The sequence below is a fragment of the Hippopotamus amphibius genome, chromosome X, assembly GCF_030028045.1.
Source record: "Hippopotamus amphibius kiboko isolate mHipAmp2 chromosome X, mHipAmp2.hap2, whole genome shotgun sequence".
Taxonomy (NCBI): domain Eukaryota; kingdom Metazoa; phylum Chordata; class Mammalia; order Artiodactyla; family Hippopotamidae; genus Hippopotamus; species Hippopotamus amphibius.
This window is the reverse complement of record NC_080203.1, coordinates 93,468,446-93,485,242: the sequence shown is the minus strand read 5'-3', so window position 1 is coordinate 93,485,242 and position 16,797 is coordinate 93,468,446. Positions and strand designations below refer to the sequence as shown.

Here is a 16,797-nt window from a genome sequence, read left to right as displayed (position 1 = left end):
CTGACCTGACTGCCCCTAGTTTGATGGCATTTGTTTAGATGAGACTACATCTTTAAGGCTTCTGTGCTCGGTTAAAAATCTTCCTTTCTCCAAGGCTGGTCCAAGGGTCTGGTCACGTGATTCCAACAGTGACATCACATTCTGACCGCCAGGGAACACTGGTGGTTCTTTAGGTGGCGTTTGTTCCTGTGAAAGGCAGAGAATGCAGCAAGTGCCCTTCTAAAGCAGTTCAGACCGGGGCTCCTTCTGTAAAAGCTCCTCAACCTAAATGAGCAAATGCGGGCTGCCAAGGTTATTTCTTCCTTGAGGCAGAAAAAAAGAAAGCTGTGATTGAAGGTAAGCAGACTTGAGCCTGGCCAAGGACCGAAGCGTGACCCCAGGGAGAAGGGGATCTGGAGAATCACAAGCAGTCTGTTGTCGGATTCTAATCACTGCCTGCTCTTTGAGAGCTGCCTAACAATTTGCGTTTATAATAGGAGACTATCTACAAAGAAGGATGATGCAGTGCTCATGTTACTTAGTGATGTAATAGGATTTTTTCTTTCCTGTTAGGAAGCTGTTGCAGATCTTCATTTTGTCTTAATATCCTTCGAGCTGGGGGCCTCATTTGATATATAGTGTAACATTAGATAACTATTGGATGCTTTTAAAAATCAGTTTCACAAAATCCTTTGAAAATTTCTCCTGAAAGGAGCACACTTAAACCAGAGCAAATTCATTTGAAGCATTAACCTGCTTTTAAAAATCAGTTTCTGGTTGGTTGGTGTCCTGTGTTCATGTCAGCATTTGTCTTGAGAATTGAAACAGCTTGGTTCCCCCTTGCCCCACATACTTTAGTCTCTTTCTGCCCTCATTTCCCAGCTGGCTGTTTCCCTCCAAGCTCTCCAACAACACACCAGCATTAGTCTTTATCAGTATGCCCCTGACATGAGAGGAAATGCTGGGTTGGTGATTCAGCAGCCAACCATTTTATGGCCAGGTATGCTTGAAGATATGGAGAGGACTTTGGTTAGGGGTTTTAAAATTAACTTTTTCACCTCCTCCACTCCACTCCACCCCACCCCCACCCTGACTACGATTTAGATTCTACAGAGCTTTTCATTTCAAATGTGTGTGTTGCTTGTGAAAGGTACGCTGAACTAAGTATTCAGGAGACTTAGAATTTGTAAACCAGGGGCAACTTGGGTGTTAATTCAGACTTATCCTTTGAAGGTGCTCAAATTGTCCATCAGGAGTTTAGACTGAAGGTGGAGAGACAGATGGGGGGAGAGGGGGTCACCTCAGGCCCACTTTGGCCTTCTCCGAAGAGGGATAGAGCCTTGTCCCTGCCAAGGTTGATGCTGTAAATGTGAGCTGTGGCTGGTTGAGTCCATTGATGGCATTACTCTGCATTTTTCCTCAGTGTACATGTGCGTGCATTCCTGAATACGGTTTTATATTGTGTTTAATAGTGAAATCTTGTTCCACCAGAGGATTGTGGAAATGTTTTGAAGAAGTTTGTTAAGCAATACTAAGTAACCTTGTGTAAGTGCAACTTCTGAGTTTGAATACTCCTCCCTCATCCCAACTGTTCATCAGACAAACCTGGCTCCAGCTGATACTTGTTGGGTCGTGGCTACGTGCTAGGCACTGGAGAAGGCAGTGGTAAATCAGATATAGGGCTGCCCTCAGCTTCTAGTCTAGAAAGGAAGATAAAGCATTTGCTTAAGTAATTGTAGTAAAAGTGCTAAAAACGAAGCAGGTGGAGGACTGTGATTGTTGGCCAGATGGATACGTTTCTTCCAGTTGAAGTATCAGGGAGGGACGTGCCATCTCTGAGCCGTGCGCTTTTCTTTAAATCTCTGCTTGGAAATCTTAGACTGTCCTGAAATACTCAGTAAAAGTTTCCACAAGTCCATGACATCAGGGATCAAAGTCTTATATCTATGGAAGGGAAATATGTACATTCCAGCCAGCTTAACTCTGGAAGAGACCCACATGCTTTTGTTGGAGTCCTCACTCAGGCAAAAGCCACCTCTGAGGACTGAACTACTTACTGCCTTATAAATGTAAAATGGTTTCTGACATGATTTGGCTGCAAAGACCTTTGACCATTTTGTCTTCCTCCCAGAAGAGAAACTGAAATACCTAAGCTGCCCCAAGCTCCTGTCTTTTGTTTCATAAACCCTTTCCCACTGAACTTCAACTCCTGTCAATTCTCCATTTGTACTGTGGCTCTCATCTGTCGCTTTCCATTCACACTGCCTTGAGATGCTCATGGTTTTGTGCCTAAGCGACAGAAACCTCTGAATGTGTTGGATGTTCCTACCAGGTGATTATTCTGCTTTATCAGCACACCCTAACTGTAGTCATCTGCTAGTTTAAGGGCTCACCTCTTGGTGCTCAGAAAAGAGGTATGAAAAATGTCCAGAGTGTCTGAAGTACTAATGTCTGTTTTCTGTTCAATCCAGAGGACAAGTCATACAATGGTGGAGGAATAGGTTCTTCAAATAGGATGATGGACTTCTTGGAGGAGCCAATCCCTGGTGTGGGGACCTATGATGATTTCAATACAATTGATTGGGTGAGAGAGAAGTCTCGAGACCGGGATAGGCACCGAGAGGTAAGATGAAAGATGCTTTGTGAGTGAGCGTTAGGAAACATCAGGAGAAGTTGAAGATACATATTCTTTAAATGTGTTCTTTCCCTCGGTCCTGGATGTGGCCGAATCTGTTTTCTGTTGGTCATGTAGGGTTTTATTTTTATGGTATCTTGTATATGATTTTGAAAAGAATTTCTACATAATTATGATTTATCTTCCTATAGTAAGTGGTTAAAAAGGATCCTTGGGTGTAAATGCCTATGCAGAGAGGTGAAAACAAAGTTGGTGGGAGGGTCCAAATTAAATTTCAAAGATCTTCCTTCCCCATCTCATCTCTCTTTTATGGTTTTCCCCTGAAGGAGGATTTTTACAACTAAGAAAAGTAAATGGGCTCTTTTTAAAGGAATAAAAGAAAAAAAAATCTCCGAGCTCTAGTGTTTACTGAAGCTTACAGGATAAACCCGTGATTATAGCTCTTGTACAACCATAAAACCAAAGCAAATTTATGCATTCAACTCAAACAAAACCACAAGACCAGTCAAATTCAAGTTAACAACATTAATACGATAGGTAATAGATGGTACTTACAGCTATGGCCCAGTTTGTTTTGAATATGACAAGAGAATCTCCCTACTTTTCTCTTTTCAAAGTACTGTGAAAACTTCTCAGAGCAGTCCGCCAAGGTCATTTGCCTTTAACTTATTGCTGTGTATCATTTAAATCAGGGAATCACAATTTCTAGTTTGTGTCAGGAGCACATGGAGAGCTTATTCAAAAGGTAGGGCCCCAGCCCCGGTCATCCTGATTCAGTAGGGAACATTTCTTCAGCCAACAGTAGGTATGGTTATTTTTTCTTTCTTACTATTTCTTCTTTGAGTCCAAGTTTAAAATTTGATTTTTAAGTTGACTCCATTCTCTCCTGAATTCATGATTTCCTCCTCTCAGCCCTGAGTGAATCTCCTAAGCACTCAGGTTCAGATCACCTTTCATTCCTGTCTCAGCTCCTGACTGGCTTTCTCACCACCACTTGAACGCAGGAGTCAGGTTGTCCCAGGTACAGATTTTGAGAAATTTCTTTGTAATCTTTGGATTTGTGCTAATCCCGCCAAGTTTTCTTCTCCTAACTCGAAAAGATGATCTCTATAAAGCATTCTATTTTTTATAAGATTCCCGCTATTTGGGAACATACACACTTATTCTTTCTGTTGTATCAATTCAACAGGCAGACTTCAAAATACCGAATCTTATGGCTTTAGAATTTTTGCTGTCTGTAGTTCAGAGTTCAGTTTGTCATCATTTGCTTATTCAACATGTTACTCACATTGTGAAAGCCACCTGTGATATAAGGGCACATTTCCCATTATATCAAAGCAGTTGTATCTGAGACACATTATATCAACTAATAATAATTTAAAATCATTTACAATGTGTTTATCAAATGTTCAAGGGAGACTTTTTTTTAGCATTAATTGTTCATCATCTGAATGGAAACACTGTCACAGGGAAAGGCATTACCTCATCTACTTTCAGCACTTAAATTGGAAACTTAAAGTCATAGGTCAAAATGAAATTTTAAATGCTTTTAAAATTTTATAATAATTTATTACTTGTGATGTTGCTGTAGATCAAGATGGGATAGCTAACTTACTTTCAAACATAAGAAATAGAGGTACAGAGAAGGGGGAAGTACTAATGACAAAGCTGTTAGAATGCTTGGTTTTGAAATGTGGGCACTGAAGGGTTAAATTGACAAGGCTAGGACCTAAAAGGTAAAAGTTTCTGCACCTCTTGATAGCTGCAGATACTCCCAGTAGGTTTTTGAAAATGAAAGAGATCTTCCCTGATATCATTTAGCATCTATGATCACTGTACAGTTAGGGGTTTGTGGTATCAAGTCTTAGAATTTGCCTGACCTGAAACACAGCCCTGGGTAGTAAACCACAAATTGTACTTTCACCACTCAAATAAGCCCATGTTTGTTTATTCTTTGAAAAACAATCAAACTATTTGCTGTGAGTCAAGAGACCATCTTTGGCCTATTTGATGTCCAGGCCAGAAAGAGACCACTGCAATAAGCAAAACAGATTGATGTTATAAGAATTTAGCAGCTAAATAGGGAAGTCCTAAATAAGGTACTTGCAGGCATTGCAATACTTGAGATGAAGGTGGGGTTTGGTAAGACAAGGTTCAGTAAACCTCAGAGTTCTTGGTGACGTTGGTTCAGCCAAAGATTTGAGAAGTAACTCTAAATTGGTCTCTATTCCTAATGAATAGGTTTGTCTTTGTGTTTCTTTACTCTATTGCACATTTTGAGGTAAAAAAGCAAGGGTGTGTGTAGAATGTATCAATGTTTTCTCATTTCTCCCTAGATTACCAATAAAAGCAAAGAGTCAACATGGGCCTTAATTCACAGTGTGAGCGATGCTTTTTCTGGCTGGTTGTTGATGCTACTTATTGGGCTCTTATCAGGTATGGTAAACCGTGTTAGCTTTCTAAGCAAATCTCTTAAAATTGTGGTGTGCCCCCCACCCAAGTCATGAGCTGAATTGAATGCTATGCTTTACTGTTTTCCTACATGAATGGAGTTGCTCGTGGATCTTTTGGAAGCTCGATGTCCCTGTCTGTAAAGCGGTACTAATACCTCATCTCCTTCCTTAAGTAAATGAGGTTAAATGAGGAAATGCATTTAAGTGCATTTGTATGCTATAAAACATTGTATCCATTTTAAGGTGCTGTTAGTATTGCCTTTTGGTGCTTCTCTTGAGGAAGAACCTTTCTATTAGAGACAGGTTTGTTTTGTTTTGTTTTTTGTTTTATGGGCATGCCACATGGACTGCAGGATCTTGATCCCCGACCAGGGATTGAACTCATGCCCTAGCAGTGGAAGCACTGAGTCCTAACCACTGGACTGCCAGGGAATTCCCAGTTGTTGTTGTTTTTTTCCAAACATATACTACATGGGGTTTAGGAAAGAAGATGTAGAAGAGGAGTTCCTGAGAGATTTTTGTAGCTATTTCTTAAATATCTACTCTCTTGTTTGGGGGTAAAGAAAAGCATGTAATATATGGCCTAAAGGGGCCTAAATTCTTATTCTTTCATGGTGGCTGAGGACTGGGATGGTACCACCTTTTTCTTATCTTCTCCATCAACCTCCTAAGCCACCCCAAGTAATATACAGTCTAACTAGGAGTAGTCCACTTGCTATGCAATACAGCTTTAAAGCAGGTTCCCAAGCAGGCTTCCCTTCCCGTGGGGGAAGCAGAAAGCCAAGAATACCAGGTAGAGTTGCTGCGATATATATCCTTGTGGCATTAAAGATGGGCCTAGGAAGACCTGGAATATTGAGCTAAAACAAAAGTTAGGTGGGAAATCAGGAGGCAGTTGGGATGGAATGGTAGTTAACAGCACAGGCTCTAGCTTGTGGCTACCTGGATTTGAATCCCAGCCCCACCACTTGCTAGTTTTGTGACTTTAGGCAAGTTTCTTAACCCTTGGAAGCTTTAGTGTACTGACTTGTAAAATGGGGATAATAAGAGTACCTATATTACACATTTGTTGTGAGAATTGTATGAAACAGAGCAGAGCGATACAGCACTCAGCACAGTGCCCAGTTGTTCACCATGCTGCTATTACCTAGAGATGGGTCACGAGCCATGGAGGATAAAATGATTGCAGCAAATGAGGAACGGTTCACCCATAGCAGAATTTTCAAAGATTATCTGGGCCAGGGATCAGCAAGCTTTTTCTGTAAAGGGCCAAAGAGTAAATATTTTAGGATTTGTGGGCCAAATGGTCTCTATAGCACAAGTGTAGCTATAGAAAGTAGGTAAACAAACTGGACTGTGACCAAGAAAAAGTTTATTTAAAAACACAGAGACGGATTTTGACCCTCGGGCCATAGTTTGCGAACCCATGGTCTAGGATGTTAATGCTGCCCCTTCTTTGGCTCATACAGAAGAGAGGACATAGTCTGGACAGTTTAGAGCTGGCTCATAATAGACTGAGGGGTCTGTAATGTCAAATATTGCACAGAGGCTGAAGAGAAGGAAAGGGGCTGAGGAAAGGTTATATAGTTTAACAATTAGGAGGGTACCAGTGACCTTGAAAAAGCATCTCAGATAAATATTAGGAGTCAGATTTCCTTCTTTTTTTTTTTTTTTTTGCTGCACCAGGCAGCTTGCAGGATCTTAGTTCCCCTACCAGGGATCGAACCAGGGCCCTGGCAGTGAAAGTGCTGAGTCCTAACCACTGGACCACCAGAGAATTCCAGGAGCCAGATTTCAAGGGGAGGCAACCATTGTGAACGTTTTGGAGAAGGGACAGAAGCTTGAAATGATACCATGGACAAGGGGGAGCATTTCATTCTTTAGGGTAGGGGAAACCTGCAAGAATTTGTAACCAGGGAAGAAAGAACCAATTGGAAAAAGAAGGAGAAGGAGACATAGAAGGCAAGATAGGATGGAGGTTACTAGTGTTAGGTAGAATAAGACATGCACACGTGAAACAACCAGAGAATTAGCCAGACTCTTTAACATCTTATTAGTTTTCTTTTATTATTATAATTTTTTTAATTTAATTTTTTTGGCTGTGTTGGGTCTTCGTTTGCTGCTCTCAGGCTTTCTCTAGTTGTGGCGAGCAGGAGCTACTCTTTGTTGCAGTGCGTGGGCTTCTCATTGCAGTGGCTTCTCTTGTGGCAGAGCACGGGCCCTAGGCTCACGGGCTTCAGTAGTTGCAGCATGTGGGCTCAGCAGTTGTGGCTCACAGGCTTAGTTGCTCCGAGGCACGTGGGGTCTTCCTGGAGCAGGGATCGAAGCTGTGTCCCCCGCATTGGCAGGCAGATTCTTAACCACTGTGCCACCAGGGAAGTCTCCGTGTTAGTTTTCTGAATCCAGGCAGTTAGTGCAATAGGAGTTAGAAGGAAGAGACAGCGAGGGCTGGGGTGGCCAAGAGTAGGTGTCAAACAGTTTGTTAGATTTGACTAGGTTATTCAAGTATGTAAATAACCTGTGTTAACTCTCTTGGCACCTACCAAAACATACACATGACATGGTCTCCAGCCTGTTAGAATGTAAGCGTAATATCCTCAACTTTTTAATGTATGTCTTGTCACTAGGTGGTCAGTGAATATTTTTCTTTCCCTCATATACACAGGGCATTTTGTTTTTAAGCATTAGAGAGCAACGATAGAAGCAGTGTGTCTGAATGCAGGAACAGTCTAGGAATACAGGGGTTGTGAATTTTATGATGTCTTTGCTATTTCCCTAAAGCACGATTCTAGACCATTTAATTTCTTTATGCCAGAGTTTCTTCATCTGGACAGCAAAAATGATGAGAAGGCCAGAATTGAAAGTACTGTAACTATCTTAACCCTATCAGTCTATGAGCATCAGTCCCCATGCATTTTCTCCTAATTTTCTTGGAGGAAAGTTCTGTATAAAATATCATTTGCTCCTTCTCACTAAGAAAACTTCACAATGCTCACATCCTAGGCTCAGGAGGCTTCAGCCGACCTACAGCTTCACCTAATCTTCCATGTACATCACAGTTTGTGCTTTTATAAATTCGGGTCCCTTAGCCTGGAGTGCCTTCCTGCCACTGCCCCAATTTCCTCGTCACTGGAGCCAAATCAGTATTGAGACTGAGCCCTTCTCCTCATAGTCTTCGTCAACTGCCCTCGGCAAGCCATCTCAAGTAAATATAATATTCTTCAGTGTGGGCAATCCACATTTTCTCAGTTTTATGTATAAAGTGAAAATAAAATAAACTTGGCCATCTTTATGGGTCAGTATCCATCAGTTCTAAGTCAGGGGCTTCCCTGGTGGTGCAGTGGTTAAGAATCTGCCTGCCAGTGCAGGGGACACGGTGAGTTCAATCCCTGGTCTGGGAAGATCCCACGTGCCACGGAGCAGCTGGGCCCGTGTGCCACAACTGCTGAAGCCCGTGCTCCGCAACAAGAGAAGCCACGGGACTGAGAAGCTTGCGCACTGCAACAAAGAGTAGCCCCTGCTCACTGCAACTAGAGAAAGCCCATACTCAGCAACGAAGATCCAATGCAGCCAAAAATGGATAAATAAACAAATCTTTTATTTATGAATAAAACCTGTGTTATTAATCTGCCAGTCTATCACCCTATCATAGGATCAACGAACATTAAAATTAGATTTCAGAGATCAATTTCTTCAACTCCCACAAACACCTTTCTTTTCTAGGAAACATCGCTCATTTAGTCAATATTTATGGAGCACCTACCATATCCCAGGTAGTCTTCTAGACACTAGGAATATATGGGTGAACAAAATAGACCAAAAAAAAAAAAACCCACAAAAAACAGCAACAACAAAAAAACAAACTCTAAGTCAAAGTAGAGTCTGCCAGGTGAAGCAGCTAAAAGTCAAATTCATCCAACCACTTTGCTGTCCTCTAAGTTTACCATATACAATAGAAATTCTGCAGACACAGTGTTTAATGCAGACAATGTTTTTTCCCTCTTGAACAGGCATTTAATAACAGATAAAATGTATTAGAGATAATAGGTGAAAAGCAAGCAGATGATCAGAAGGAGGTTGCAGATGAAATGAGAAAGTATACACTTGTCCATTATTTTGATTCCCTTTCCCTTATTTTCTCTGACAACTGTGGCCTTTCCTTCCCTCCCCTCAAATCAGGTTCCCTAGCTGGCTTGATAGACATCTCTGCTCACTGGATGACAGACTTAAAAGAAGGTATATGCACAGGGGGAATCTGGTTTAACCATGAACACTGTTGCTGGAACTCTGAGCACGTCACCTTTGAAGACAGAGACAAGTGCCCAGAGTGGAATAGCTGGTCCCAGCTTATCATCAGCACGAATGAGGTAACACGTAGTAAAGATTTCTGAACCACTGACTTCATTTTTCTTACATTTACTTCATTTCTTATATTGTCCTCTTGGCGATCTTCCTTTATTTTCCTTTTCATCAAAAGGGGAACCAGTGCCAGCTGCTTTTCTCTGTGGTTTAAGTGCAGCCCTATTTCTGTCTCTTCTGACATGTGGAGTTGTTTGATGCTTACACAACAACTTAAAAGTTTTTGCTTGTTTTAAACAAGACTGGTGTTTCTTCTCAGTTGTTAGCACACAGTGTGACTGAACCTTTCTCTAGTAATTTCCGTAGAAAATGTCAGTGTCAGGTAAGCTGTAATTTCTAACAAAGGATGGAATAGGTTAAAAATGTGTTTAAGCAGTTTTTCCCTGAGCATTGCATTAGAACATTAAAAGAAATTATGGTACATTCCATAGCAAAATAACAGAAACCCAGGAATAAAATTGCCCATAGTCTCATTCTGAAATTAAATTAAACTTGTCCTTGTCTTCTAGCATACCTTTTTGGATGTAAAAGTAATTTTGTTTTTCGGTTCCTTACCTTTCTCTTACCACTTGGTTTGTATGTTAGATTTCTCCTACTAAACACAAAAGCACACAAAACAACTCTCAACTTCCAATTCCACTCTGGCTTCTACCAACTAAAACAGGTACCATCTCAGCTCACTCCTCATCTACTCTGTTGGTAAAGTGAAGGGGGCAAGACTAGGATGTTTGTTTGTACTTTTAAAGTTTATTTTCATACCTACTTTGGTCCACAAACAATTTGAAATGGCACCCACCCCCCACTCAGTGAAGGTAAAAGAAGGATAAGAAAATAGTAAAGTCAGAAATAAGAGTGTTTATGTACATATCTGACAGCATATTGGCTTGGGTTAGCTACATGCTATATGTGTGAGAGGGTTTAAGTCTGTGCTTCTCAGACTTGGGTAAGGTCAGCGTACCAGAGGGTGTGTGAAACCTCGGGATATATGCTATGTGCCTTCCCAGAATATCAGTTTTTCCTGAGTATTTGGAAGAAAAATTCTTTCAAAAATTAAATGTAAACAAGCATTAAAAAGGAATGCAAAAGTCCCATGTTTAAGATAAAACAGAATATCTGTTTCAGCTCTGCTCCTGGGTACACCACCCCCTATCCTCTCTCCTAGATTAGTAGGAGTAGGTACGTACTTGGGTAGAAAAGTTTGAGAAGCTCCGGAATTTAGGGTGTGTGTGTGTGTGTGTGTGTGTGTGTGTGTGTGTCATTCCCTGGATTTTTTTTTTTTCACTTTTATGTTTTTGAAGTAGTTACAGATTCACAGAAAGTTGCAAAACAGCATACAGGGAGGTCCCCATACCCTTCACACAGCCTCACCCAGTGATAACATCTATGTATAGTACAGTAGCAAAACAAAGAAATTGACATTGGTGCAGTCTGCAGGCCTTATTTCACCAGTTTTTACGGGCATAAATGTGTGTGTGTGTGTGTGTGTGTGTGTGTGTATAGTTCTCTGAAGTTTTAGCACATGTGTAGATTTGTGTAGCCACCACCACAATCAAGGTGTAGAACTATTGTTCCATCACCACAAGGCTCCCCTGTGCTCCTCCTTTAGAGCTGTATGCATGTGTTTAAGTGTTCCAAACATGACTTTCAAACTGGAGCTGGAGGTTTTCACAAGTGAAAACTTTCTCTGGCCCTCTTTTTAATGAATGAAATCCTTGCCTGGGGAAAGAGTCTTCTAGGTTTTAAGAAGAGTTCTCCTGCCAAGAACTTGACCTCCTTGTCTCTGCCTCCAGCCAGTTTCAGCTGCTTTCCCTTTCCCTCCCTTTCCTTCTTTGTTTGCTACTTCTAGAGTATTCTTCCCTAGCTACATTCTAAAGGGCAAGAGAGAGCAATTATTTGTTCCTCTGAGGGACTAAAATAATGGGAAATCTGTGTCAAAATTATAACTCAGAAAAAAACCCGAGCATTTTGGTTCTCCTTGTCTAGGTCAATGAATTATTTTGATCGTGTTTCAGGTTTTAAAAAGCCGAAAATCCACCGAAGTTTGTGTTTCATGTAATTTGAGTGAGTTTCAACTTCTCATATTTCTGTCAGCAAGCATCATCTACTAATGTTCAAAATATCTTTTTTTTTTTGTAAGGCATTGCTATTTTGCAAGCCCTTTAATGTTGGTGAATGCTTACTTGTGGTCAAAATTAGATTTCTTTTCTGGCAGACTGCATTATAATAGGGGGATAGTCTCATAAGTATATTCTCTGCATTTTTAAAAATAACTGTTCCTATTTTATTCTTTGGAATATCTGGCATCTCATTGATTTTGTTTGATGGTCAGAGCCCCAAACTTTCTACTGCATATTCTTGTTGCTACTCAGCAGCTACACCTTTGTTAGTTACTACAGTGGCAAAATTATCTCAAAGATGTGGTTGTCTCTACAGAATGCCATTGCTCATTTTAAGAAAAACACCCGAGAGTTTTAGATACTATAACCTCATATGAGAATTTGACACCAAGGGAGGTGGTAGCCAAAGGTGAATTTAATGGAACTCTAGAGCCAGTCTTCACTTCAAATGTGTCGTCAAGGTTCAGCCAGCCCAATAAAAGGGTTGTTAAGACTCTTAATGAAATTGACATAGCATCGTATATATTTGACTACAAAATCTATCAGAGCACTCATAGAAAGTGAATTTGCTTCTTCGTTCTTGTCCATCCTTAGAAACTGCTGTCAGTGTCCTTTGGGTGTAGCAAAGCCTCTCATTTTCAGTAGCAAGTGAGCTGACAGTGCTTCAGTAGTTGCTTTGCTGAGTCTGGGAAGAAACATCTTGAGCAATTTTATATTGTTTTTTTTTTTTTCCTTTCTGACCTCCTCTCCTGAAAACCCATTGCTCAGAAGAGCTGCATGCCTCACGGAGGCTGTCTGGGCTAAAACAAGCTTCTTTCTTTTTCCCCTGTTGCAGGGAGCCTTTGCCTACATAGTCAATTACTTCATGTACGTCCTCTGGGCTCTCCTATTTGCCTTCCTTGCCGTATCTCTCGTCAAGGTGTTCGCACCGTATGCCTGCGGCTCTGGAATCCCCGAGGTGAGTCTCTAAAATGGTTTGTAAATGGTAACAATAATGAATCCTTTTTAGTTGGAACCATTTAATATGTATTCCAGCATATACCACAGTTGAAGATTAAACAGGATCAGATCCCGAAGCAATCTAGGGCCTCTCTTAAGTCTCCTCCCAGCCTGGGCTACCTGGACATTAAAGGGAGTTGATTCGTAGCCTCCTGCGGGTTCCTGGTGAACCAGGCCCCTGAAGACCTCCCTGACTCCCTAACCAAGAAGCTCCTAGGGTAGATCCCAGGATTCTGGTCTGAAAAAAAAGTGGTGTTGTCAACTTTGTTACAACAGAAGAAATAAAACTATTTTGCTACATTTCCTGCAGTATGATTTGGGCTAGAAGGAGGGTGACTAAAACCGTATTTCTAAGTACTTTTGGTTTAGATTGCTTGACAGTGACTGAAACCGTTGAGATTTTAGGTTACCTGGATGACCTTGCCCTTCTCTGTTTCCTGACCAAGTCATAGTTAACAGATTTCTTGGCAGAGAGTTGAAGCTATACTAGCCTGTAAGGATATAAGTAAGGGAAACACCCTCCCTCTCTGCCACCCCTTCTCCATACACATGCACTCTCTTACTTACAATACTCCCTTGCCCAGCTATCACATGGCCATAGGAAAAAAAAAGGAACAATGAAAGTTTAAAGAACAATTCTCACTTTCTTGGGCTCCTGGGCTCCCTCCCAAACTGGAATCACTGTAGGTCAAGCATTTGTATATCGCTTGTTCAAAAGGTGGTTTCTATAACGAGGACCAAGTTTATTTCTTCTTAGCCTTGTTTCCTCACTTAGTCTGTATTCACTCTCTCTGTGTTTGACCTGCAGATAAAAACTATCTTGAGTGGTTTCATTATTAGGGGCTATTTGGGTAAGTGGACCCTGATTATCAAAACCATCACACTGGTGCTGGCAGTGTCATCCGGCCTGAGCCTGGGCAAAGAGGGCCCCCTAGTGCACGTGGCTTGCTGCTGTGGGAACATCCTGTGCCACTGCTTCAACAAATACAGGAAGAATGAAGCCAAACGCAGAGAGGTAATAACAAGCGGCCTTAATAGTCTCTTTTTTGGTGAGAGCATAAATGGTACAATCTTGGGATGAGAATTGGGGGATTCTACCAGTGTTAATGCAAATACCATTTGAGCCAGCAGTTCCACGTCTAGAAATGTATCCTACAGACATCCTACCATGTGTGCACAAAGGTATATGGGGATAGTCAGTAGCACCTGACCTGTCAACATAGTGGAAAACTGAAGCAATCAAAACGGCCATCAATGGGGGACTGATTAAATAAGCAGTATTCTGTCCATGCTCTAGAATACTATGCAACTGTTAAAAAGAATGAGATGATGCTACATGTACTGACATGGAATGATGGCTATAAAATACCATTAAACTTTCAGAAGCCAATCCCAGAATGTGTATAGTAAAAATCAGTTAATGTTTTTGAAAAGTATGTATATATGCACCTAGAAAGAAAATGGCTGGAGAGTGGTTTCACCCCAAAGTGCTAAAAATGTCTACCTCTGGTGAGGGGGAAAGTAAGAGAGAAGTAAGGACTTTAACTTTTTATTATATATAATTCTATACAAGCATGTGCTATTTCTGTTACAAAATAAGTTACAAAAATAATGGAAGATTTTTTAAAAGAAGTTGTTTATTCCTGTACAGGAATATAAACTCAGCATGTATTTCGGATGCCAGCTTTTCCGTCTTTTATTTCTACCTAATGCACGCTGCATTAGTTTCTCTGTGTGTTGGATCTCTCTCTCCCCCTGTCTTGAGGCTCAACCTTGCTAAATTAGTCTTGCTGCGGCATCTCTGTAGTTGTTCTCATGTTTATACAGTTGTTAATGTATATCATTTTGAGGAGGAAGAACATTTTTTAAAAAGTTTTAAGTCATTGGTTACTTTTGTCCTACTGTAATTAAGGATTTAAGAAAATAATGGTTCTCACTCTATTTTCCTTGAATTACAAAGAAATCACATATGGAATGGGTCGAGACCAAGGTCATTTCATTAGAAAGGATTTTTTCACAAAATTGGAACCTAATGATTTATTCTGAAAACAAAACAAAACAAAATTCACTGTAAGACTTGGAAGGAAACTCAAAGGTGTTGAAATTTCAAATATGGAATACATTTTGATAGTTCAAGGGGGAAAGTTCCTGGCAGGAGAGGTAGGCTAGCAGGAGAGAGAGATGGAAATCTGAGTAGGTTGTTTAGCTGTCTGTCAAATGTAGAGGCACATAAAGGCAGTATTAAATTGGTGAGGTTGTTAGACAGGAATAATGTACAGCAGAAGCTAAAGAGGGAAAAAAAATTGTAACTGTCAAAAGTAAAATGTTGATTGTTGCTGGTTTTGCATAGGTAGAGGTGATTTTGAAACTGTAGATTGCTGGTTACTTTCATTCCATAAAATTGGAATTTTTGTTCAACTGGTTCTTTATAGAATGAGAGAGGAGTTTGATTTGGCTCTTTCTCTGTACAGATGTCATATATTTCTGATTAAACTCATGAATATTTGAATATGTCATTCACTTCTTATTGCTTATTTAGACTTTGCAGTTATTTTTTCCCATTGTTCTCACCATTAGCAGTAACCCTTTTATGTCCCAGGGCCTTGTCAAAGTGGCCAGATGGTTGAGAGCAAAATAGAGATTTGAGAAGGCAGGGCATAGATAGACTGCACTCTACAACATAGAATTAAAGCAAACAGGCCATTTCAATTCTTTCTTCTCCCTCATAATTCATCCTAAACAAAGTTCCTGAAATCCCCTTTCTCAGGTTCGGTGTTGAATGTCCTCATCCTTCTCAGATAAAAGCCATTCTAGCCTTGAATTTCAAAGTCCTCCCCAGCTAGCACCAGGGATCACACTCCCCACCCCCACCCCTCCACTTTCCTGGGCCATCCTGCTTTCCCAGAGAAACCCACCTATTTATTTTTGCCAAGAACTATATGTTTTCTTCAAAAACTCTTAATTGTATTCAGCTTCTTTTTATAAACAGTTCCTCACTACCACAAATCATATATAACTCCACAGCAACCAGAATCCAATGAAAGGACTGTATCCTTCTATTAACTCTGGTGTGTTTGTCATGCACCTTTTACATGCAAATGCTTGTGCCTATGACATACAAAGATGGCGCTCTCGAAATATCACTTGCTTTCTTTTCCCATCTCCTTGTCCCTTTTACTTTCTCTCTGACAGCTTCTTTCTTTCCCTCTCCCTCCTCGCCCCTTTTTTCCTTGCCACACCTAAACACACTTAGCTCTTCTCTTCCCTTCAAAATCTATCCTCAACTTTGCCACTAGTCGCCCCCCTATTTTTGTTTCCATAGGTCACTAGGCATGGAGTAGGGCATATAGTATAGAAAAAGAAAAACAAATATCGTGTATTAACACATATATGCGGAATATAGAAAAAAGGTAGAAATCAACTGGTTTGCCAGGTAGAAATAGAGACACAGGCGTAGAGAACAAACATATGGACACCAAGTGGGGAAAGCGGGGAGGGCTGGGGGGGAATGAATTGGGAGATTGGGATTGCCATATATACATTACTAATAAGAAAAAAAATACCAAATTGTACACTCTAAGTATATGCAGTTTATTGTCTGTTAACTGTATCTCAATAAAAGTTCTTAAAAAAAAGAGGAAACTCTAAATACCTAACGTCTGAATGTTTTCAACTCCTGATTAGTTGTGAGACAATCATTACCTCAGTTTTGTATCATTATAGCCTTCTTTAAAAATCTCATTTTAAAAGCTTTCCTTTATAAAGAAAGTGCTATATAAATACATCACGGGAAGTATTTCATTTAGATGGTGAATACGTCTACAAATTAAAAATCAGTTACGGAATTGGGAGTGTTGGGTTGGGGGCATAATTTGGAATCAAGTACATGCCTAAATTAATTAGAAAGGAAAGGCCCTCTCCGTGTTCCAGCCTGTGAACCATATGTTTGAAGTTCAGCAAAGTAAATATACGTTGAACTTCATTTTTGATAAAATGGATATGGAGCACGTAACATTGTATTTTTATGTTTAGTAACCGCTAATATTCCTTTTAAAAATGTCATTGAAGGTAGGAAAATGGCCTTATTCTATCATTAATCTTGAGTTTTGGATCGTAGGTCTTGTCAGCGGCAGCCGCAGCCGGTGTATCTGTAGCCTTTGGGGCACCTATCGGTGGAGTATTATTCAGCCTAGAAGAGGTAACTACTTTTATCTGTCTATAGAGCCACGCACATGATTTTGTGCCAGGAATTCTG

General features: G+C 40.5%; 1 protein-coding gene across 5 annotated transcripts in view; it reads left to right on the top strand.

Annotated features, from left to right (window-relative positions):
• The window catches only part of CLCN5 (chloride voltage-gated channel 5), a 141,434-nt gene that overhangs the window by 111,707 nt on the left and 12,930 nt on the right, over positions 1-16,797 (top strand). For all 5 annotated transcript variants that reach the window (XR_009050268.1, XR_009050266.1, XR_009050267.1 and 2 more), the window contains exons 4-9: positions 2,451-2,602; positions 4,951-5,050; positions 9,247-9,434; positions 12,379-12,501; positions 13,351-13,557; positions 16,660-16,740. Coding sequence is in view for 1 of the 5 variants with exons in the window: in XM_057718054.1 (XP_057574037.1) it covers positions 2,451-2,602; positions 4,951-5,050; positions 9,247-9,434; positions 12,379-12,501; positions 13,351-13,557; positions 16,660-16,740 (851 nt within the window). In the remaining 4 variants the exon portion in view is untranslated. The remainder of the gene's footprint in view (positions 1-2,450; positions 2,603-4,950; positions 5,051-9,246; positions 9,435-12,378; positions 12,502-13,350; positions 13,558-16,659; positions 16,741-16,797) is intronic.